Source organism: Colletes latitarsis, chromosome 1 (genome assembly GCF_051014445.1).
Source record: "Colletes latitarsis isolate SP2378_abdomen chromosome 1, iyColLati1, whole genome shotgun sequence".
Taxonomy (NCBI): domain Eukaryota; kingdom Metazoa; phylum Arthropoda; class Insecta; order Hymenoptera; family Colletidae; genus Colletes; species Colletes latitarsis.
The window spans coordinates 45,410,166-45,435,407 of NC_135134.1; the positions used below are offsets into that span (position 1 = coordinate 45,410,166).

At 37.2% G+C, this 25,242-nt stretch overlaps 1 protein-coding gene and 1 long non-coding RNA gene across 6 annotated transcripts in view; one reads left to right on the top strand and one right to left on the bottom strand.

Annotated features, from left to right (window-relative positions):
• The window catches only part of LOC143344744 (uncharacterized), a 462,587-nt gene that overhangs the window by 54,598 nt on the left and 382,747 nt on the right, over positions 1-25,242 (bottom strand). The gene's annotated exons all lie outside the window — the stretch shown is intronic.
• The window catches only part of Babo (TGF-beta receptor type-1 babo), a 52,329-nt gene that overhangs the window by 5,056 nt on the left and 22,031 nt on the right, over positions 1-25,242 (top strand). For 3 of the 5 annotated variants that reach the window (XM_076771026.1, XM_076771019.1, XM_076771036.1), the window contains exon 2: positions 8,963-9,077. In XM_076771026.1, the coding sequence (XP_076627141.1) occupies positions 8,963-9,077 (115 nt within the window). Of the gene's footprint in view, positions 1-8,962; positions 9,078-13,831; positions 13,990-23,760; positions 23,916-25,242 lie in introns of all 5 variants that reach the window. The other 2 variants (XM_076771045.1, XM_076771054.1) reach the window with 2 other exon arrangements.

The following is a 25,242-nucleotide window of genomic DNA, read 5'->3' on the forward strand; positions in this document are numbered from 1 at the left end:
GTCTCCGATAATATTGCGAGTTCGTATTTAAGGAATTACAAGTTTTCAGTCTTTTTGCGTGGGTGTATAGCTTCCTTTCTTTTTAAGTCTCGAAGGAAATGCTCGTGTAATCTTTCCAGCATGGCGGTACTTAATAGCGAGTACAAATTTATCTCGTCGGACAATAAACTTCTCGTTTGAATTTAATACGTGTTGCACTACACGTCGTGAATTGTAATTTTACATTTCTTCCACGTAGGTGTACATCTTCCTCTGCTTTTAAGTCGCGAACGAGATGCTCGTGTAATTTTCTTGGCCTCTCAGTACCCAGCAGCGACGAGTACAGGTTTGTTTAGCTTAGAGGTCAATTAACTGGTCGTTGCTTGTCTAATTATCGCGTCTTTGTTTATTGGATGCTTCGCTGTCCCTTTTTATTTTCTTAAAGCGTTAAACGTCACGTGTGCCGTATGTGACCCATCGTGCAGTTAATTTCCACGTGTTAGCAGCGTGGCAATCGCTGGTTTAATTTCTTAAAATATTGTTTGGATTATCGTTACGATAGGGATCGATTAAACTAGAGATTGAATTAGAATATTATTAACAAAAATCTAGGCTATTTTTGTATTCTTTTCTGCAGATCGGTTGCATGCATCGGAACAGGGAAGAAAGTCGAAGAAAATTAATGTTTTTCGCTCTTACTTTGCTTTCTAGATGATTTTCAAGTCGCGAAAATATTTAGAGCGTTGATAAATATCGCGGTTTGTTTATTAGAAAGTTAGATTTTCGAAGCACTTTCAGCTCACGAAACGAATTAGTTTTTAACTTTCAAAAAAATTCCGAGTTTTTTTTTCTACCAATTCTTCGGGATTGCAGGTTTTAGCTGTTTGTTTTTTATGTATACCGTTTAAATTAAATCCGGTGTTTACAGTTATCAACGATTACTGCTGCATCTTATTTCTGGTTAAACTACGCAGCCGTGATGTTAAATGCCGTACTCAAAATAGATCGTGACGAAAAATCACTCGTTCAGATGCTCGGATCGTTTGCTCTTTTAATTAAATCAACTTTTTCATCGGTTTTTTTTCACGTGAATGTTGGATTATTCGCTGAGAAATATTCTACCGAAGAAATACGAGACATTCTTGATTTTTTAATGGAAAATATTAATCCGACTATTTTTATTACTATATTTTTGTATAAATCATATGCTAAAGAATATGTGAAAAAATAAACATTGTATTTTTATTACAGTTGGAGATAATATAAGACATTTTATTCAACAATTAGTGTCTTCTTGTTTATCAATGGCAAACACAAAATAGATTTACTCGATTTGGTCCACGGTTCGACACTTGGTAATATTTAATATATTATTCATTTTTAACAGTTTGTTTCAGAATACTTTTGCATCTGGTATCGCAAAACGAGCTTATAAAGTTACATATTAAACGACTGTGCAGTGTGTTTTACCGTTATCCCATTGAGTTAATATTTTACACGCGTTATTTTTGTACGTATTGGAACCAGTCTCGGTTGTTTCTCTAAAAAAGTTTCAACCGCCTATAGCTAAAGACCACCCTACTGTATCAGGGGCAAAATCAATACAATATTTTTATCGCAATGAAAACAGTTTCGTTTGTACAGAACGAGTACAAGCCACAGAAAAATTCTTATTTAGATAAAAATTTCGTGTTATAAGCGGAATATTTTCCCGTTCGTAAATCAATAACCTGAAAATTCTACCAGCAAGGCGTATCGTGAAGCACGTAACAATGACTTTGGAAATAACGAAGAAATCTCGTCTGTATTAAAAATCAACTACATACTCCGTGGATATATTTCGTCCTCGATTGTTATTTTTCGCTCGAATCTCGTGTACCAGCGCTTTGCTAGGTTGTAAAAAGGCTAAAATATAGTCGAAGGGAAAGCGTAGAAGCAAAATCGTTGCCATGTGCTTGATTTATCCGAGCAGAAACACTTGGGGTACCCGGTTATTGAACACCGAGGGGAAAGTTGGTTATTGACACAAGGGTTAAATAAGAATAGAAGTGTCAATTACAGAATCAAATACTCGACGACGAACAAATAAAAATTTAATTGCTCGATCGAATAAACGTCGTGAATAAATTGCTATACATTGGCGGTATTGGTTAGCTTCAATAATTAAACTTACAAGAATTAGTGCTCTTCTCAATTACAAATAAAATGATTTTATTCTCTATGAGACTCAGATAATTTCTTTTCATTTTGGGACAAAATTAAACTTACAAGAAATTCTTTTCAATTACAAATAAAAAGATTTTACCAGTTCTGTGTGAGACTCGAATAATTTCTTTCCATTTTGGGGTAAATTAAACTTAAAAAAATTTATGCTCTTCTCAATTACAAATAAAAAGATTTTATTCTCTATGAGACTCGAATAATTACTTTTTACTTTGGGACAAATTAAATGCAAAATTACATCTCGATCGACAGCAATTCAACCTTTGCCATATTAGGTATCCCTGCTCTACACGTAAAAGTTTTCTTGTTCTGAACATTTTTATTTCGAGGGCGGGACTTAGAAATTAGAGCAGAATGAATATGGACAGTTTCTCTATCGAATCTACGCACGACGAAGGAAAATAAAAAAAGAAAGGGCAGTGTTGGTTTGATTGTACGAGCAACGTCAACCGAATTGACGATCCTTCTTTTCTGTTTTCTTTCTGTTCCTTTAGTTGGTCGTTGAATAACGCGCGTCAAAGGTACTTGTCGTCGCTCGTACACATATTCGCGCGTGTATCCGGCCCATGAATGCAGAATTCGAGATCAGTCCAGTCCTCTACTGGTCGGCCGGTTGAATCGTAAATTAGGTCTAAATACAAATCGCGCGATGGTTACGCGGCCAATCACGAATCTACGCTATCGAATAAATTACACGCCGGACGGCCCGTGTTTCAGCGTCATTGCTTCAGCGTAACAATTCCTCGAAAGATAATCCCCGGAAGGTTGTCGATGGCGAGCATCGTCAAGGATCAACGATTTCTGCTTGTACGACTTGTTAATGGTTACCTGGTTGATTTAGAATGCCTGGAAGCACAGCCTTGCAAGAACAAGCGGATTAAATACCAGCAGCCTTTGACCAATTTACTATTCAAAATAACCAGAGATCGTGATAACTGAATATCTTGTTAATCGTTGCGACTACACGAATCAAATGTTCCGATAAAAATGTTAAAACATTGAATAACACAGTGGAAACAAGCTATATTTTTTAGAAAAAATATCGCAGGGCAAATTTAAATGGTTTAAAATGGAGCATATTCAGTTGTATCCATTTTTAAATACTCTGATCGATGCACTTTTTTCTCCTGTACAAGAGAGTATTGAGTTTCTTAACTTTTACTCTTTACCTATATTTTACTTTATTTGAGACACGGTTTACATTATTTTCGACTACCTAAATGTTAATTATATGCAAGGTGTTCGGCCACCTCTGGGAAAAATTTTAATGGGAGAATCTGGAGGCCAAAATAAAACGAAAATCAAGAATAGCAATTTGTTGATTGAGGCTTCGTTAAAAAGTTATTAACAAATTAAATTAAAAAATTTCAAATCATTCTGAAAAAATTATTTTTGGTTGCGGGGGTCAATTACAATCATTTTTGGTGAATAGACATACTCTCGAAATCCTAACCATTTTCGAGAAAAAAATTCGTGTAGGTGGACAAATTTTATTAATAATTTTATTAATAACTGTTTAACGAAGCTTCAATCAACAAATTGATATTCTTGATTTTCATCTTATTTTGGCCTCTAGAATTTCTCATTAAAATTTTTTCCAGGGGCGGAACACCCTGTATGTAGGATTAGTCAATATATTTTTTCGCATAATGCTTAAACTCGTGGAGGTAAATAGAAAACAGGGTACTACAGTAAGCCAGTGAATACGTAGATATTATTTTATATAAATTTGATACGTTAAGTTGGAGTGTTTTGCAGGAGAAAGTATTATTTCATTTATTTTATCTGCTCTTACATCGAAGAAGATTGTGCACCACTGGTGTCAATTAACTCTCTTTTTCGCCAATTATCTGACTTTAACCAACTAACTCGCTCTATAGTAGCGCTGCTACGCCCTTAATCTATTATACATTCATGCCGTGCATCTGCTTATGCTCAAAACTCCACGTGCATTTCTCTAATCTATTCGTATACGCGCACTTCGCTTGAAATCGAACTTAGATTCCGAACCACTCGATCTCTTCTGCGTCGTTTCAAACATACGTACCGTGTGGTACAAAATAAAGCGTTACAAACTGTTCTCTCGGAGACCAATAACCATATGGACGCCATTTTTTCTTTTTAATTACCCAGGAAGTTAATTCATTCGCGTGAAACAGATTCTTTTGGAGCGAGAAATCAGATTTTTAAAACTGGAATTTTATATAGCGAAGGTGTGCTATCGACGTAGGAAAGAAACGAAAGTATTAAATAGGTTTGTTAACACGTAATGCCTCTAAATTTTTAAATAATATCAGTATTTTAAGAATGCTATAAAATTGCAAGTACACCATCGAACAACTGAACATGTCTGTTTTCGAGATTAAAATTTGAACAAACGTCGAATGCGTTTTTATAAGTGAAAAAGAAGCAGTTTGGATGAGAATTGATACCTTTGGAACGTTCTGGTTTTAGCGTTCCTTTAAACAAATATTTCGGTGGTTAATAAACATGCAGGAAACAATATACACGGTACGCTCGATTGATTTTGTTTCGACTATCGGTACGCGCGTACTTCGCAAGCAGCTTTTCGATATTATTCGTATTACCGTTCGATTTCATGCGGAATAATGGGGAATAACGCTGAACGTTAAGCACAAGTGTGTTGCTCGTTTAATGTCGCTGCGAGCGTACTCCAGTTTCGTTGACGTTTTGTTGGCCATTTGCTGTTCAACTCGATTATAGTTGCTCGCTCTGCTGTGTTCTTGCGTATCGTGGTTACTCCACAAAAGCTGTTTGCGCGGAAAGTTTACCGTGGCGCGGCCTAACTTTTATCTATAGCTGTTCCCAGTCGAACAGTGTGATACGATGTCACCTAAATCCTTGGAAACTTCTAGTTCCACAGGGGGTTCGTCGTAATGGTCGATTTTTCAGACACTCTCTGTTATAAAGCAGCACCGAATTACGTTAACGTTCGACTTCCGCGTTGATATCGTACCTTATCGCGTTTGGAGTTTTCGTTACCCAGCAAATGTTTATAATAAAAACGCGAACGGACTTATTACACAACTTAGTATGCAAGAAAAGTTATAGAGATAGGGAAATAATACAAATTATGATTTTTGAGAGAAAAGAAATAACTTTTCGTATCTATTCGATTAACAAGTCTGACTTGTTACAAGTTCTTGATATCATGTTTCACGATCATGAGGCTACCATCAAGTCTTATATATTAAAATCAACAGATTTTTACAGTCACGAGGTATTCGTAAAACAGATCTGTTCTTTTTCGGGGCCATTCCTTGCACGAATAAATTTAAACTAAATTAAATAGTATATTAAACACATTGTTACGTTCCCGAGATATTCGTAAATAATGGTAGAAATCCTTATGGTCGAATATGGAAAATTTATTTAATTGTTAACATTATAAATTGTGCGTCATATGGTTTGGGAAACACTGCTACAGGCTCGCAGAGATTCACAGGTTGTCGGTGTCAAATCTATTCAATCCTGGTTGGGCGAAATCGTGTCAGATGACTTAAGTTGTCGGTACCGCGTCCAATGAGTATGGATTATGGTTACACACTGTGCGTATGAATACGATAGGGATGTGCAGAGATACATGATATTGAGGTTTACCACTCGTGTGTCCCTTTAGTTCACATAGTGTCAAAATCGATTTTCTCGAAAACGAAAACATTCACATTCTATTTCATTCTACACATTCTATTTCTATTACATTCTATTTTAATCGAGGTGCAGATAGATTCATTAACACATCGACTACATTGATTGTCCATGTCTGGGGTTGCCTTCGATGTTTTCACAAATTATAGTCTACAAATTAAAAATTCTCAATAATTCAACGAAATATGGACTTGCTATTTCATAGCATTCTCAAAGTTTATAAGTATTAAAATACATTCACTCACTCGTCATCAAGACTTATACAGGGTGTTCGGTCAGCCCTGGGAAAAATTTGAATGGGAGATTCTAGAGGCCAAAATAAGACAAAAATCAAGAATAGCAATTTGTTGATGGAGGCTTTGTTAAAAAGTTATTAACAATTAAATTAAAAAATTTCAAATCGTTCTGGAAAAATTATTTTCGGTTGCAGGGGTCAATTACAATCACTTTTGGTCATTACACATACCCCCGAAATCCTACGCACTTTCGAGAAAAAAATTCCTTACCGAAATTCTAATTTCAGGCCAGAAATGCTTCCTATAAATTTCATGCGAATCTTTAAAACACCACAACTTCTGAACGGATTGGACGATTTTAATGTTTAAAAAAGCAAACTACGCGTATTTTGGTGGAGAATATGTACAAATCGCAAAAATATTCGAAAAGTTGGTCCTTGACCCCGTAAAATGAGAAAAACTCCATAAAAATGGTTCAATTTTCAAACAACCATAACTCCTATAATAGTGAATATATTTCAATGAAACTTTTTTCTGAAGTAGAGCCCATAGGTACCTACAAAAAAGTATTAAACAACTTTTCTGTAGGACGTCAAACGAAATTACTAAAAATGAAAAACGAATTTTTAAGGAAAATCGACAAGGGGGTGTAGATGCTGAAATTTTTCGGCGAAATTGAAAAGTTTCAAATCGTTCTAAAAAAATTATTTTTGATTGCAGGGGCCAATTATAATCATTTTTGGTGAATAGATATACTTCCGAAATCTTACCCACTTTCGAAAAAAAAATTCAGTACTAAGTTATTTTAAACGTTAATAACTTCTTAACGAAGCCACCATCAACAAATTGGTATTCTTGATTTTCGTCTTATTTTGGCCTCTAGAATCTCCCATTAAAATTTTTCCCATGGGTGGTCGAACACTCTCTATATTAAAATCAACACTTTTTACATTCATGAGGTAGTCGTAAAATAAATTTATTCCTTTTCGTGACCATCCTTTCTAAAAACAAATTTAAACAAAATGAAATAGTATACGTTTGAAAAATGACATTAAATCGTACGTGATGGGGTTAAAAAGGAAACTTTAATTTTAAATCGTACAAAATTTGGCACGAACACGTGAGACGACCGCGTTGAAATATAATAGTATACGTCTGAAAAATTATTTGAAATTAAATCGTACGTCAAGGGGTTAGAACGGAAACTTTAATGCTTGTTATACGAGAATCGCCCCCCCCCCCCCTAAATCGTACAAAATTTGGCACGAACACTTGGTACGATCTAATACCGCGGTGAAAGGATCGAAAATGATTCACACGTTCTCGGTGAAACTGACGATTCGAATGGAGGCTTCGTTTCGTTCCGGACGGTCTCGAGCACAGGAAGACACCATAGAGGATCCCGTGGGCGCGCAAAAAACGCTTTATGGGGCTGTGGGCATGTGGCGAAACCCATGCAGGTATTTCCTTGGGTTTCGGGGCCCTCTTTTCCGTCCGTGCGGCGAAAGGGAGGGTTCTCGGTCCTCATGAGACCATTCGATGTGGGCGTGCGCTAATAACTTGAATTAAACTCGTTTCGTCAAGTCGTGCCACGGCCCGAAACCGTGTATCCTGGCGGCCGTTGTGCCACCGTCGACGGAAGAGAAGCATTACGCTCGGAATTCTTCTCTGAATCGACCTTCCTGCGAGCTGATTGCGTTATTATAATTCCGTCGACGCGGCCTCGGCGATCGTTGAAATCCCGTTGGACATTTTCGATGGTCGATTATCGCGATCGAGTTTGCACAAAGTACACAGGCGAGTTTCGATACGACCGCCATTTTAGCCGTAGTCGGGCAAATTTTTATTCGCGAACTACGAATAACATTCCCAGACTCGTTCGTAAACTAACTCTTGCCCATTAAAAAAATACGTCGTCGATTCTAATTTACAAATAAATTTACGAATAAAATTTGCTTTGCTCTAGCGAAAATATAATTTTCAGCGAAGGACGAAAGAAAGTTTAAATGGTAAATTATGGAAGAAAACATCATAATTCCGAGGAACAAAAAGTTGAAGTTGTCGTGTTATATCCACAAGGTCTACTACTAATTAATATATATTTACATATATTCGACAAGGAATTTTACTTACTTCAGTGCTTGAAGTTATTTTAGACCTCCATGAATTTTGTCGGATCGAATTAATTAGAATTTTAATGCGCGATGAAGTCACGACAGGGAAAGATTAATGTTCTTCGTAAGAAAGAAAATATTTCTAGTGGGCACTTTTCAACATCACATTTATATGCAGATTTAATCTGTTAACGCGTTGCATAGAATCGTGAAAAATTAAAAATGGTAATTATATATTAAATAATATGTAATAATACATAATTTATTATTTCTAACATAACGTGACAACGTTCAGACTGAAACGTTCAGGTCAGAACCACTTATGGTCTCGCCAAGGGAAATATTTATATTTAACCAAGTTTATTTTAATTTTTTGCGAGAGAATGTCGCGAAACTTCTTCGATCCCTAAAAAATTCTTGCATAAAATTTCTATCTATATTCCCGTTATTTCGTTTACATAATTCATTCATTCTCATTCCCCGACCATAACTTTACATGCTGTTTACTGATTTATCTCGCGGTGTACGTAGAATCGAAACAGAAAGTTGCGAACGTCTGCTTTAAAAACATTGCGAGGCAGATAGAAATTTTGCAACAGAAAGATGACTCGAGACTTTTTAAATTGGATCTCTTTATTTTGTTTTTAAATCGACGAACATCGCGAGATAAATTCGATCGTTTCGTCGAATTGTGCCAATCGAATACTTTCGATGAATCTTTTCTCTTCTCTTGTGTTTCAGGACTGTTGAAGTGCCATTGCGACATTTGCACGGAAACCAATCACACGTGCGAAACCGATGGCTATTGTTTTGCTAGCACCAGTTTGGAGAATAATGAGATCACATACGCTCGAAGGTAACGTACATGCATGAGTAGAGTTCGTTGTGAGAGAGTAATTTCAACTGACCAAAAATTCTTTTCATCGTCGATTCGTCGTACCACGCACGGTACAACTTGGAACGTTTAGAAAATTTGCAGCGTGCAATTTTTGCAAAATATTCCGACGATCGTGTATTTATCGAATTCGCACGATACCATTGATGGACGTGGAAATTTTTACTTTGATATTCCTATCTATGAATATATTGTACAGTAATTTTCGTAACGCTATATTAACGACGTGCAACGAACAGTAATAAATTTCCATTTTAATACACACGTCCGTGAAACTGAAGCAACGTTTGCTTACCGCGATCGCGTTATCTTGAATAAAAGTAATATCGGTGCACGATTATCGCACGAGGAAACAAATAATGTATTCTCGCTTCGAGTACACTGTAAGAACGATGTTTCACTTTAATTTCCGCGTTGATTATTAGACGTTACTGGGAATTTATAAATTATCTACGGAACAATAAAACGAGCGATCAACGGGCACGGCAGCGACATTTCTTTTTATCGTTTCTTCGCGGGATTTAAAAAATATTACCGATAAAAGTTATCGTTATTACATCATTTCGACGCTGTTTAAAATTATGCGCTTATCAAGTCGCGAATAACTCCGGATAGATTGTCCGAATATTTCGAGTAGTTCAATTATAAATGGTTTTCAATGATTATTTTGAGTAGCTCGAAAAAGTTTCCCTAATACTAATTTAGGTAATGTAACTTAATAACATTTTGTCAATATTTGCCAATATTGCTAGACATAAAAATTTATCGTAGACCAAAGTATAACTTAAAAATGTATATTTACAATTACAATTTTTTGAATTCGTTAAGAGAAATTTACACGACTTTGAGTCGCCTATATAGTTTTTTCTATTCATGACCTTTTCAAGTTACGGTCAATTTAGCTTTTATAAACGGATCTACATAATTTTTGTTGCATATTTATTAGAGGTCGTCTGCAATCAAAATGATATTTTAAATAATGAGGGGGAAAAATTGCACCGACATTTTTCGAGCTACTCGACGTATCAGCCGAATATTCGAATACTCGGACAGGACTAATTCCCACCGCTTCGATCGCGTTCACCACGAAAGGAAGTTCAACAGTCACGTTCTGTTACCGATCGATTCCCTCGTTGTAGTTTCCAGGAACGTTTAGCTGCTTTTTTTCAGTTGGCCCTGCGAGGCATAATTAGCGCCTGTTTCGGGAGTTTCGACGGAAACGAATTATTGTTGTCGGCCAGTGGTCGCGTTGGTAACGCCTTACGACGACGTTTTCAGATTTCTTGGGACTGCGAACGAAACAGATGTCGAGAAACATTGTGAGAACCACCTCGATTCCCTATTACAAAACGAATTTGAGTGTCTTTCATTTTTCTTCTGTTTTCGATAAACGCGTGGGGGTAGCCACAAATTTGAAACACACGCAGTGGAAAAGTTACGTAGTTTAGCGATATTCGTGGGAATTTACGAGCAGATAATTCCCTCGTTTATTCGTTAGAATAAAGCATTGTGAGATTTTGGTATTGCGATCGTCGATGGACGATCGTTAATTGATTCCGTTCTCGATGCGACCAACGAAAAGATTCCGATAAAATTGGACAAAGTTCAAAAAGTTCGAAAAGTTATTATCGATAGTAACAAAGGATATAAGGGAGAAGATAGTAATAATCTCGAGCTTCGATTCTACAAACGACGAAACTTTCCTTTCCGTTAAAGAGTACCTCGTCTGATAGTAGCGTTCGAGTCGATATTAAGTTGTTTTCGACGTTATTAACGAAACTAAATGCCATTCGATAACTTTTTAAAAACTGTTCGAATCTATAATTAACTATCGTTAAAAGAAAAAGAAAGAAATTGTAGCTTTTGTCGAGTCGACAAAAGTTGTAGAATTTGAAGTTCGTTAATTTGTATAAACTTAATTTTGTTTTTTTAGATACGCTGAATTCTTTTCAATATTTTTTGTATCGTTTTTGAGTGCATTGCAGCTCGAATGGGCTTTTCAATGACTGCTGTTCGGGGCACATATAAGAAGCACGATACGTTACGCGGTTTCGAAATCGACCGAGACGATATGCGACAGTCTGAGGTCGCAGACGTGCGGACGGGGCCTAAATGTTTAATGCGCCAGACGGATAATTTGGATAATTCAGCCGGAGATCGTATCGAAAATAGCACGACCGAGATTATTTGATTGGTCGAGACGTGAAAGCGGTACGAGATAATTTCCTGCTATCGAATGATTACGACGTGATGCGATTAAACCGCGAATCGCGTTGAATTTTCCTCTGTCTTCGTTTTTCTTATACCGTATCTTTAAATATTTATTTGTGAATTTATTATGGCCAGTGTTATCCATTCTATTTCAGTTCTGCGCGCTGTGCTCAGTTCTGGTAAATCGGCGCTAAAATGTTGGCTTGCGAAAGAATGTGTACCGATTATACTGTCCAACAGATTTTATCCTTTTTCTGTTTTTTGATTTTTAGCAAAAATTTTGTTAGAAATTTGTATCCAAATAAGAATTTTATTTCTGGCGAATCAGTAGGATTGACGGAAATTTTCAATAAATATTAAATATAATACGACAATCACACGAATTTCGCAATTGCATAATATTTTAGAAAAAAGATGGTCTCTACACTTGTACGAATAATTTTTAGATACAAGTTCAAGAAACAGGAACTATTGGGTCACTGTAGGGATTCTTGTGGACTCTAACAAATTTCAAAGTTCTGTCATAACATAATACAAAGGATTCGTAGATGCTTTAACACCTTGGAATATTTATGTTCTTTACGTATTAAGTGCTCCGATGTTGGCTATATTCTATAATAGAAAGAAGTACAGTCTTAACGAGTTTTAACTTGGATTAATCGATGGTTGGAATATTAATTATCGTTTGTTTAGAAGTTTAGATAAGTATAGTATAAAATCTAGTAAGTACATTCGAACGATTTACAGAATCTAAAAACAGACTATCAGAGAGATTAAAAGATGAAGTTTTTGTTACTTTGAAGAACGCTGAAGTGGTCGAACTGGGAAAATATACGATTAAAAGGATTTTAGGCTAATTTGTATCTTATTCGAAACAGTGTCGTTTAACGTACGACCTAATAAATAGTGTTGTTGCAGTATTAGATTCGAAACGCTAACAGTTGTAGCTATTTGTGTCTTACAAATTCGTATATTTCGTTTATAGTTCAGTGCCATGGAGGTTATTAATCAGACAGTAATTTGTACGTTTAGCCCTCATGATTCTTGGATTAGTGAGCTTTATGAGTTTACAACTTGCGGGACCAGCTGTAGAGACATGCGGAATTTCTGCGAGTGGCACTTGAGAAACGGTCTTGTATCCGAGGGTGCTCGTTAATCGAGGACGGTCACTTTGCTAGAACCGATCAAATGCTTCGGTCAATTAAATATCGTGACCATTGGCCTCTCTAAATCAATAATTTCAAAATTTATCCGCGTCTTTCGCGTCCAAGCAATCGTATTGACGTTGCAATCTTTATCGCTTCCGAGAAAATTTATTCTGAAACTACGGTTTCAATGTTTAAAACAAATTTATTCAAAAGAAAAACATCGAAGGAAACGATCCAGAAACTGATAGAATCTTTGCAAGACAACGTTAGCCACTATCGAAGCTAAACGAATGCGTATTAAATATCAGATACAACGTAAACTTAGATAATCGTAAGATTTCTGCTGTGATTGTAAATGTACAAATATTTTTTTTGGCTGATGAATTCTTGTATTATTAATAGACTGCGGACGTTTATGCATTCATGGAAAATTTAATTCTCAAAAAAACTACAAAAATACTTAAAGTAAGATACGAATTATTAGGGTCAGTTACCTTAATATGGAATACTTTTATTTAACTTTTATAAAAACTTAAATATTATGAATTTATAGGAAATTTTATGCTCTTTTGTTTGGTAATAGTCAAATTTAAAATATAATAACGGTTTAGCAAATGTTTTCTTTTTCTACTGAGGTCCTCATTTTCCATGTTAGGCTCATAGTGCTATATTTATATTTGAAGAAATGATCGAGTTAATACAAAGCTGATGCACTTATCTTATTATAGTATATAATATTAGGTGAAAGATCACGTTGCAAAAATTCAGACTACGATATTTTTTTGAATATTCTTTTACGAACGTTGGAATTCGGGCATATGCACGCTAGTTGCAATAAATGAAAATCGTAATCGATGAAAAAATCACAATTCTTTAATATTGTGGTGTTCCAAATAAAAAATGTATTCAATATTTAGGGATTGAGACAATCCCCTACAAAGCTTACATTTCGTTAATTCTATTAATAAGAATATGAATTTGCATAAAGATCTGCAGTCTAATTATTAAAAATTCTTCGTACACGAGTTACCTACATGATAGACTATTAATCGAAACATAAATTTGTGTGTACTCGTTCGTACAAACTTGTTACAAAAAGAACTAGGCGTAGGAAAGTATTCGTTACAAGTAAAGTCTAAATTGATAAGAGATCCGCAAGAGTCGCGTCGACGACCCAACACTTTGAGCGTCAATTTACCGAATAATTGCCCACGATAGCCCCTCGTAGTCACTTCGACGAATAAAATCCGAACGTTATCGCGTGCAATTAGCCCGCGGACGGGCGATTAGACGCGTTTTGACGAACGACGCCGCGAGTCTGGCGAAATTAAACGTGGCATTGTGATGTTGTGAAAGGTGCCTCGACCGAAAGCAATGGCTCCCGCCGGAAGAACCCCTGTTCTGCAACAGTAAGCCGGGTATCTATCGGTCCAGGATCTGCTGCGATAAAGACTTCTGCAACCTGAATTTAGATCCGGTCTTATTGTCTTCCGACTCGCCTGAATTATCCTCAGGTATTCTTCTGCTGTCCGACCAGCGGCACAGAGCCCATCCACCTACGTGTTCTTTTGTCTAACACGTTTTCTTTTTCTTTTTCTTTACGTTTCTTCCATCTGTTTCTTTTTTTTTTCTCTGTCGTTTTTACTGTATTGTCGCGAGAGAGATTTCGCCGAGAGATCATAACATTCACGAGACTGGTGGCGAGCGTGGTGCTGTGTAACGCAAGCGACACACTAATCCGCGGAGAAGCCCGGTCGGAAGGCATGCGCAGAATTCCCATGGTGCGAGTTTTATAAATCGATGCAGGCGAAATTGCAAAATGATTCGCGTAATGTTCGTTTTGGGTGTGGTTTACCGGCTGGCGGGTACATACCGCCGCGTAACCGCGATCTTTTCCGACCTCGACGTGTTTGGACCCCGAAAAAGGTTTGTAACTAAAACGCTACCCGGGGCTGGCGGGTTCTTTTCTAACGCAAACCCTTCACCGTGGACACTAAATTCTGCCACGTGACCGCGCGGAATAGAAATCTCGTCCGTGTCGTTCGGTGATATTGTTTAACATTCGACCTGGAAGTTCCCGCTCGCTTTTCATTACGATCTTCGATCTTCGCGTACTCTGCTTTCTATTTGTCGTACGATTTATAGGAATACAGGTCCGTTTATAAAAGGGTTTCCAATAAGAGCGAATTTGAATCGAAATCAAAACTGTGAAAGATAATTTAGTGTTCGTTGTTTTGTTTCGATTTAACGCGCTGACTGCCACTCGAAACTAGCGTACAATTTTCTTTATTATTCAATCTTGAGAATTAATTTTTTTAGCTCACTAGTGGTAGAATCTTGTCATCCATATGTGGGTAACGTGGCAGTCAATGTGTTAAACGATGAACCTAATTTTCGACGACTTCGGCGCATAAATTAGATTGTATCTCACCGATAATGCGTATGATGGTTGCTGCATTTCTCGAAATAATCTTATCATTGGACTTCGATCTCGAAGAAGCGTTTCAACATTGTCACGTCTCAGACAACAACAAAAAATAAAATCATCGAACGTGGTAATATTCACCAATAACAAGTTACATCTTCGTCTTGAATAAACTTGATTCAGGATTAGAAATAATTTTGCTTATCGACATCCATCCAAAAGCTTCATTTGTTTTGGTAAAGTCAGGGTCAGAGTCCAATCAGAAAATGGTCAGCAGGCTTCGATTCTCGAGTTAACCCTCTATGAGCCCGTGTAATTTTCAGGTCATATGCTAATATATGGATATTTTACCAAATAATTTTAATTTTTTCACAATGTGACGTATACGTCTTAATTATATAATGTCTCTAAGTGAACCAATAATAATATTAATGACGGTTGACAGGACCATGAACCTGAAATATCAAAGTAAATACCTTGCAAGTTTATATTTAAGAAAAACATTCGGCCCATAGAGGGTTAACTGGATCTTGTAAAGATGAAGACCCGAGTCTTTACGCAGCATTCGCCGCACAGAAGTCTGAGGAATGCCTAATTCTTGAGAACGTTGTGAAATCGATAAATTTGAATTCTCAGCAACACTTTCCCTCGCAGTAGCAATATTCTCTTTGCTTCTTGCGACGCGTTGGAATGCGTCGAACAACCGAATCCGTGTCTTCGAATTTTTCCACCGAACGACGAATTGCGAGTTCTGTTGACCATAAATCGAACGAACCGCGTGAAACGTTGTCCGAATTAAACGAGAATTTTGATAATAAATTTCGATAATTTCAACGCGTTGAGCAACCGTGTATCTCTGCTGAATACAAATGTTATAACGTGAGTCGAAAGCTCTATCGCTCTTATTGGAAAACCCTATACAATGGATGAGTCGTGTACGAGTTAAACGACTGGATGCATTTAATTTTTCTATTTTGTTTTCATAGCTTCATTTTTATATTTAAGATTCATACATTGTATGATAAATCAAAAAGTATTTTGTCTTACTAATTCTATCAATTTTTCGGCTTCTATTCACTTTGTTCATTCTTCGATAACAGTATGTATTAAAAATGAATTTCTGTAAGCAAGGAAACAATAAACGTATTTACGTCGTCCCATAAGTTCGTGTCGAACTTATTCTTCTTAACAGTAGAATTACCGACACTTATGGTGTATTTATTTGAACCAAAGAAAGTACAGTATATTTTCAAAAATCCAGGCGAGTAAATTTTTTACAATCTTTATTAGAAATTATAAATGGATAACTTTGATTGTGTTTGGTAGTTCCAGTGTCAAATTCATTTTTAATTTAAACAAATGCATTTTTGATCAATTCGTTTGTAAAATGAAATTCACTATAAAAAATATAAAATTCATTCGTGCACATTATTCCAATATTTTTAATACTTTGCGACGTTTGAGCAAATACGTTTTACAGCCACTATTTTGAGGGTGGATTTCACCCCTATATCATGAACGATGAAAGCAAATAAGTGTCATATATTTTTGGTCGGCCCAGTGTGCAAATTTCATCGAAATTAGTGGTCGATATATGGTCGATATTCTGTTTTAAGTTACGAATTTTATCCCTTGTTGATTCAAGAAAGTCACGCGGCACGAACTTATGGGACGACTTGATAATTTTCATAACTCCCCAAAAATGAAGGTAAATATTCTCTAACTGGTATAAAACAGTCGAAAACCCAAATAAACGACATTAGAGGTACAAGGAAGTCTTGGAAGAGGTTCTTCTTACAACACGTTACGAATTCGTGAAAAGGCGACGCGTTATCGAATGCGCGCGGAGAATGTTCGAAGCGCTCGTAAACTCGAGGCTGTAAGTGAACGGAAGCACAAGAAATGGTCGGTGAGTTTTAAAAATAGTTATCTCGAAAGCGAAGAAAAGCGAGCAGAACTTTCCAATCCGATGCTCGATCCAACGTTATCGCGGATTAACTTGATCGCGTCAACTTTTACGGTAATTCGCGCCATGAATTCGTTTTTAATTTTTTTTTTTTACCAACGGTTTAATAAATTTTCTTATTTTTCGGTCCTGTCGTCGCGGGGTGAAGTCGTTTACACGGATATATTTCTATTCGGGCGCTCGCTGCGTGCACACGACATGCACACACGTTCGAAAGCTGCACACGGACACGCGAATTTAAGCTCGCGCATACGTTCACTCCTTATAACTAACCGTGAAAACAGGCGTAATAACGAACTTCCTAACGAGATCATTAACTGCATTCCTTGCGGTAGTCAAGTATCGTAGGTACTCGTGTTTGTTTTTTTTTTCTTTTTATTTTTTTTTATTTTTCTCTGGCTGTTTTGCATTCGCCTCTTCTAATTTGCACAAGGTGTTCTCTACCGGCCACGTGTTCCGTTCGTTAGGTCAGTCGAGCCTCGACGGGGTCTGCGTCCGATTAAAGTTTTGGTATTCCTTCTCTCTTTCTCTCTGTACCATTCGAAGCTCGCGTTTCTCTTGTGCTTCGTATTTTACGTTGATTAATGTTCGCCGATCGGACAGCGCGAATCGTGAGCAGAGACGTTCGAGTACTTCGAGAAAGCAAGTCGAGCTTTAGATTGCGGTTACATTGATAGCACAGAGTTTGGCTAATTTTATTCGTGTACAACGAATAGAAATTCGTTGCAAATTAGTGTTTGCCTGCACGTCGGAAAAATCCGTTAACAAATTCTAATTTATGAACGGAACGTAAACGGAACTGGCCTTGGTCAGTTTACGAACGAATCTAACATTTTTATTCATTATTCGTGAATAAAATTTGCCCAACTCTTTTTCAGATTTCCAGTCCTCGCGAAATCGTTCGCGGTATAACTAAAGAAGAAATTCGAGTAAATTTTACTTGATACCTTCGAACACAAAAGCATCTTTCGAACGAGACCAGATTTAAATTGCAATGGCCAATGAGTATGAATAAAAAAATTGTTTCATAAACGTGTATTGTAATAATTTAATTAATATTTTGCACGCTTGATCTTCGCTTTAATTAAACGTTCTAGACATACTTTTTTTCAGTGTCTCGAATACTTCCATTATTTTTGCCGTGGTTTAACTAATTTTTTGATAAGTCTTATCTATGGAATTAATGTCAGGACTGTTTCTGGGCTACAGGAATGCATTAACATAATTTTCATTTAAAAATTCCAAACTTGAACTGTGTGCAAAATATGGTCACATTGAAACCACTTTTTGTCAGAACATATTAGACATTATGGGAATCTAAAAAAATTCATCTAGTAATTAATAAAATATTGGCGCATACAAAACTTCAATTTCACCAGTGATTTATTATACATTCTCAATAAATAAAGCTTATTTGCGAAGCTGTATAAATGCGTCCGTAAATTACACTCTAGATTTACTACGTTTATCTTTTCATTTAGTTGATAAAATGTAGACATGACAAATTGTCTGAACTTCGAATGTCGCGCAATATTTGATAAGAATTACAATAATTCTAATTTCATGCGCGATACCAAGGACTAAAAATATCTGTAATTCGTTCTCCTACCGCACGAGAGCCGGAACTATCGTTATCTATTTTATATAAATTCTGTTATGACACTAGAATTATTCATATCAGAGTTCCTGTACTTTGGAAATCAGAATTTATAAAAACTTTTATTCGATCGACATTTGCTTTCGAATAACGTGGTGCACTGTATACATTAAAATCTAACTTTAATTCGTAAATGATTAATGTGTTAATGTGTATATGAATCAAAGTCAATATGTTATACCTCATTATAGTTACGTAAATTTGTTTTCACATTTCTTGCTATTGTTCTTCATGGAAAAGTATAAAATAGTTTATTCATACTCACTGATCGTTACAGTTTGAGTCTGGTTTCATAAAAAAAGCGTTTAAATCGAGATTTATTATGCATTTTAAAATATTAGATTAACCTACCAGAACTCGAAGCAATGTTTAAAACGTACGGATTTTTTAGACTTCCAAGAAGATTATATCTATAATATAGTACAATAATCTATCGAGAAAGCAGTCTTCTTAAATTTTTGGTTCGCTACTGTATCTACGGTTAGTTTTACAGTTTCGCTCGCGAAATTTCGATTTCAAAAATACTCGCGAAATTGTTTTGAATAGCGGAATAAAAAGAAAAAAAACGAGAAAAAGATTGGCGCAAACGGCACGACGTCTGAACAGTGACGTAAATATTCTCGGGGCTTGGAATCGTATGCGCGTTTTATGCGTATGAAATTGAACTTTATGGCAGGTGCGAACGCGTAGTTGGTAGTTAGGGTAAACTGCACGTAACGAAGTGTTACGCGCATCCGGAGAGAGGCGAAAACGTAACGTTATTCAATTATGAGTTTGTTCCTCCTCCGACCTTGGGTGTTCTTTAACGCGGGTTCTAACGACGTTTATGAGAGCGCCCGTTATCTTTTCGCGGTATAATTACACGTTTCGACGAATGTCAGTTTCTTGGCAGAAGAAGATTACGCGGCGCGAGAATTCGTAATTAATTCCGCAAATTGGCGAACACTATCGAGGATTCGTGAACGAGATACTATTTCGCGTTTCCCTTTATATCGTTCGGTTTTTATTTCTCATTTTATCGCTACATTTTTCGCGTTTTGCTTTTTCTATTTCGGGAAGAATTCGTGTTTTGGCGAACGTGGCCTATATACGCTTTTTAGCACGTCAGTTTCGTAATCCACGATACGCAAATTCGATTATTTTCACTTGCACTTAGAACGTTTGTCTCTGTATTCGTAATGACTCTTATAAAAACACGGGAGAAAATATCGTAAAAATATATTAATGCTTTTTAAGCGCGAAACAAGCGTTAATTACGTTTTAAGTGAGAAAATAATATATTGTTATTAGACAACAGTATCGAACGAACGTGCTAAACGACTGATACATAATTTGTTGGCGTATTTGCAATTCCAATAAAAACTGAACACTAAAAGATATTGCGTCAGAGAGTTTACAGGTATCGGCGTGCTAAAAGCGTCTTTCCAGGCTTAAGTAGAAAGCCCGGGTTTCTTTAAAATTGAATTTAACAATGAATTCCTCGCGTTCGGTATTTCAAGACTCGTCACGAACACCCACGTTCGTCCGAGGCAAAGAAAAAAGAAAGTTTTCTTTCGCCGAACAAAGTAATTAACTGATTACGTTGGATCATTATCCGTTTCGTGACGTGTACGCGCGTAAATGTACTCCCGCACGCGAGTCGGAGATCAATCTGAATTTTCTGGGTTATAAAACTGTTAATTATCAGACCTTGTTTCTCTCCTTTGATTCATCCGTTTCCTTTTTTCCTTTCGCGCCCCGAGTTCCATGCAGCAATGGTCCTTCATTGTGACGCGTTGCGCGTGGAAATTGATCATCGATCGGACGCATACCCCTTGCAGCTCGATTCGAGAGGACGCAGGAGGGTGCGTCGTAACTCGAGGATGCTATATCGAGGGTGATTTCAAGACAAAAAGGATTAACAAGAAAAAAAAACAAGCAAAATCTTTTACGTTTGGGTGAAAACTTGTAGGATTCGTTCTCTTTTCGGGTTCGACATTTTTTAACGAACCAATGCGTCATTAGTTGCAGTAATTATTGTAATCCTTCGATTCGTAACGTCTGTTTTAAAGAGAGGAATACTTTATGCAGCACAAAAATGGCTGTAAAAAGATATTTTGGTCATATCTTTTGCTGTTTCTGTAGGTTTGATTTAAACGCATGCACTCAATTATTGTTTCAGGCTATCTAGATTCGAAAAAATTGTTTGGTTTGAAAGGAAAATTGTGGGATCACCGATTTTATTCGAACTTTTTCTGATAATTCTAGATCGAAAATAAGCTGATAATTTACTCATTTTTGCTGTGAAATTACCAGAAAAACGGGTGTAACTTCTTGTAAGAGTATGATTTAATCATTACTTTAGAAGATTATAGGGCCACTTTTATCTATTTTAAACGAGGTTGTATATTTTTATTAAATTTGCAGTTCTAGGACATAATCAGTGAGATACATTCCAATCTGTCGTTTTTTAAATTTTAACCGCTATTACACAACTCACTGATATTTTGTGTCATTCTGGTTTTTAAGAGGAAGTCACTGTTCCAGCTCGAAAGCAATATAGCAGAGTTATTCTTTAAAATCAAGTTATTTTTCTCAAAGACAGTACTTTCGAGCTTTCGAAGTCTTCGACGCTTTCCTAACATTCGAATCCAACGGAAGCTAACGAGAAACGTAACGATGCGCGTTTACACGCTGCTGCTTGATTACATATACCCATTACGAGATATTTCATAGGAACGGTTTAGGAAAATTGATATCGATCGTATAAAACAATAATGTTACTGCGTAGTTGAGGCAGTGTTTCATATACTATTACGAAACCGCAATCAAGTTCTCTGATTCGAACCAAACAACTGTCTCGTATTTTCAATGCTCCAAGAAGTAATTGAACGTATGCATTTAAACCGGATATACCGCAGAACGAACGCACAGGCGATCGTCAAACATTTCGCGATAGCGCGTCGATCTATCGCGCATGCGCGTACGAATTACGGCACGTTGTGGATCACCTTGAAGCGTGACCCGCGCCAAGTCCGCGATTTTCTCACACTTGCATATCGTTTGGCCTTTTTATCGCCTCTTCTTTATATTTTTGTGACAATTTGATTTCATATCGCATATACATATAGTATACAAATTGATCTCCGTTTGAACGAGACTAACTAACATCTCACTGCATCTGCAATGATGATCGTTTGCTCCTAACTACCATTGTTTTTGTTCTACTGTTTTAGTTTTTTCTTTTCTTTTTTTTTTTCTTTTGTTCATTTTCACTTTGGTGTGACGAGTTCGATTTGTTACATTGTGCCTGCTTTAATTTAGCCGGACGCCTCGAAGATTTCTCCGCTCCTTGCGAGAACAATTAAGGGATAAATAATTATAAGACGGACAAAAGATATCGTACACCCTTCGACGTAACGTTTACTCCTTTTTCTCTCCTGTTCTCTTGGTCTCCTTTCTATGCTCGATCCGCCCATCGCATCGAGAGAAATAGCGGGATTTCAGGAACGACGATCTGCTACGACTGGCTACCCCCACTGTCAGGTATCGCAAACGTGTGTTGAGTTGCACGGTGTTGAACATATTTTTTTCTCTCTCCCTTCTATACATACATTTTTTTTTTTTTTTATTTTTTAGTTTTTAACAGCTCTTCCGTTTATACTCCCCTCCTGCTCCGTTTTGAGTTTATTGATTTCTTTACCATTCGTTTTCTTTTTCTAAAGTTTGTTGAAGTTTGTTTAGCGATCCCATACGCGTCAGCATCCACGTGTTAACTGTGGTGCGAAATAATCAACGTGTTCTCGAGTGTGCGTCACTTTTACGAGACGCCGATTCCGTGGTACCGTCGACTAACGAGCAGAGAGTCGTCGTTTAAGTGTATATGTATAATTCGAAGCCGGTTATGCACCTTATTTTTCGCGAAGTGTCTGAGAAAACTGCTCGCCGCGTTACCACGGGATACAGATAAGACTCGATCCGAGTATATAGGAAACGAAGACAAGTTTTGTAGGGCGATAACGTTTCCTAGATCTATCATTTTTAAGCATTGCATGAAATGCCACCGGTCAACTTGAGATGTAATACTCGAAGAGAAAGGAGGATACAAGTAATATTGTGGATAAAATTTTTTCTAATTTTTTATATTATATTTAGGTGACTTGTATTCCGGTTCTGAAAAGTAGGTAAAGGATGTACGAGTCTAAGAACTGGAATACTTCCGATATTGATTTTAAACATTGTTTAAAACTCGTGTAATGCGCTCGTAAGTTTTTCTTTCGCTATTTATAGCTTCTAGGATTCACCGGTACATTTTTAGTAAATGAAATGCCGATGTTTTTATAAATTGTGATTGTGATTGTGGGAGTTTTGGGAGTGATTAAAGTTTTACTTGCATATCCCATCCAATGTAGGAATTGACGCGCAAATTTCAATTGAAAATTATTGTAGATTCAAATCACGCGTTTAATTCAGTACGTCGTACAATATCAATCTTGTACAGAATTTTTTTTTATGAATAAAATTACGTTTCTCGAAAAATGGATATTTTTAGAGAGTGACTTAATTGTTTTCAACTTCTTTTCGCTTTTATCGTTACGCAACACTCGCTATCGCTAATTTTTCGACTCTAATCAAAGTGTTATTATTCTAAAAATAGTATAGATTTCCTTGTTTCTTCTTGATTATTTTGCAACCTCTTGACGCCGAGCGTAACACCCACAAATCGCGAACGTATCAATTAAACTGTTACGATAGCGGTAATAAATAAATATTAGGGTTATAAAAATTACATTTTGCGCCACGTTTTTGCAAGGATTCTCCAACCGAGAATCTTACAATACAGTTCACGATAGCTTCTTGCAACTCTCTTACTTTGTTTCGTAGAAAATGCATATTTTATTTTCTTAAACTTATCTCTGATTAAAATTGATAAGGTTATCGGATAGATTTTCGTAGGTAGCTGTCCTTTCTCGCGTCCAAACTATTAACAAATATACGAAGCGTGCACACGTTTAAATTTACATATTACAGTGAATAAATATAAAAGAAAAGCGTTCGTTCGTCGATATTGTATCCTTCTGCGAATGAAATTGGTAAGCTCAAATTACCGCGAAGGTGACGTTAAACGTCGCTCGCGATCATTACTCTTTGACCATAACCCCCGGAGTGCCCTAACCGCGATTCCAAAGCACGTCCATCCCCCGACGTTACGTTGGTTTGACTCTATTTTCTGAAACTGGTGCAAACTCGGCTTGAAGGTGCGTGAATAAACAGCTGTCGTCGTCGCAGCCCGAGCCGCTCATCTTCTGCATGACGAGCGACTCGCGAAACACGACCTTTGTCATCGAGTGCTGCAAAGAGGATTTTTGCAATCGGGATCTGAAACCTCAGCTGCACCCTCGCAACAAAGAAGGTACAGTCCATCGACCTGGAAGTAGCGAAAACTCTGCAGGTGGCTCAGGCTTTTGCTGCAGCTCTCCCTCTCTCTGCCTCACTTTCTCTCTCTCTCTCTCTCTCTTTCTTTCCTCTATCATACTCTATCTCTTTCACTCTCTTTCTCTCACTTTATTCTCCTATTATTCTTATTATTTTAATAATCTTTCGATTTGTCATTCGATCCGAGAATGCTGTGTACATAGTTGCCCGGAGAGCGTCTCGTTTATCAAAGTAGCAATTAAATTTTCATGCTCCCGGCCCTCCACGTTTCTTCCGCCGTTGCTTTCTCTTTGATACAATTATTCCGCCATTACCGATTCAATCCGACGCGATTATTCCACGGGCGCTTCGACTTTTATGTACACCCCCGCCGTCGCATACGTACCGTGCTGTTCAATTGCGAGCAGGAACGATCGTTAACGATGTACCTTCTCGTACGCGCACGCACGGTCCCCGCACACTTTTGTTGCATATTTATTATGTCGATACGTACGCTGATCGCAAAACCGTTTCTTTCGTTTCCTTTACCGTGCAGAATTGTGTATTGTCTCTCGCGGCCTCCATTTATGTACGCTGCGTCTCGCTCTCGCACATCGCCGCCAAACCTGCTGACACGCTCTAGCTGTCTCTTTCTCGTTCTGTTACGCTCAACTCTGTTATTTATGTCCAGAATTCTATGCGTGTGCGTATACATATATACACGCATATCTATATATGTATGTGCACATTTTACAGAATGTCATAATGTACGCCCGCGTTCACATTGTAGTTCCGTGAGTAGAAAGCCACCGGGTGGCTGCACGATGCACATGCATACGCGCTGCATAATGCGCTGCTTGCACTCGCGAATCCGCGTTTCTCTCTGTTCTATTAAACGTGCCCGATAAAGCACAATATACTGGACCACGTCACCTCTCGTACAATCCATTCGCGTTGTACGCGGTCACGAGGATGCTCGTTGTCGTCCCGCGAAAGTTGGTCCATTCCGCTTTGGAGACTTCCTTTCGAACGACGGAAGCGCGAACAGGTTTAGTAGGTCTCGTTTAACGCGATATGATCGATAGTCCTGCACGGCCATATATACGGGGACGACGCGCAATGTTTACTCGATAGTTTCGTGAAATACATGCGCATTCTAACGACGCTTAATTTATTTAAATTTATTATAATCGTACACGAGAGACCGGCGCGCTCTTGTGCCTGAAAATTGGTACATATTTCGTTCGCGTTCCTTTTCTGGAATAGTATAGATAAATACAGGGGACTAGGAAGATATAATTCGTATTTCGAAAGTTTTTCTTTCC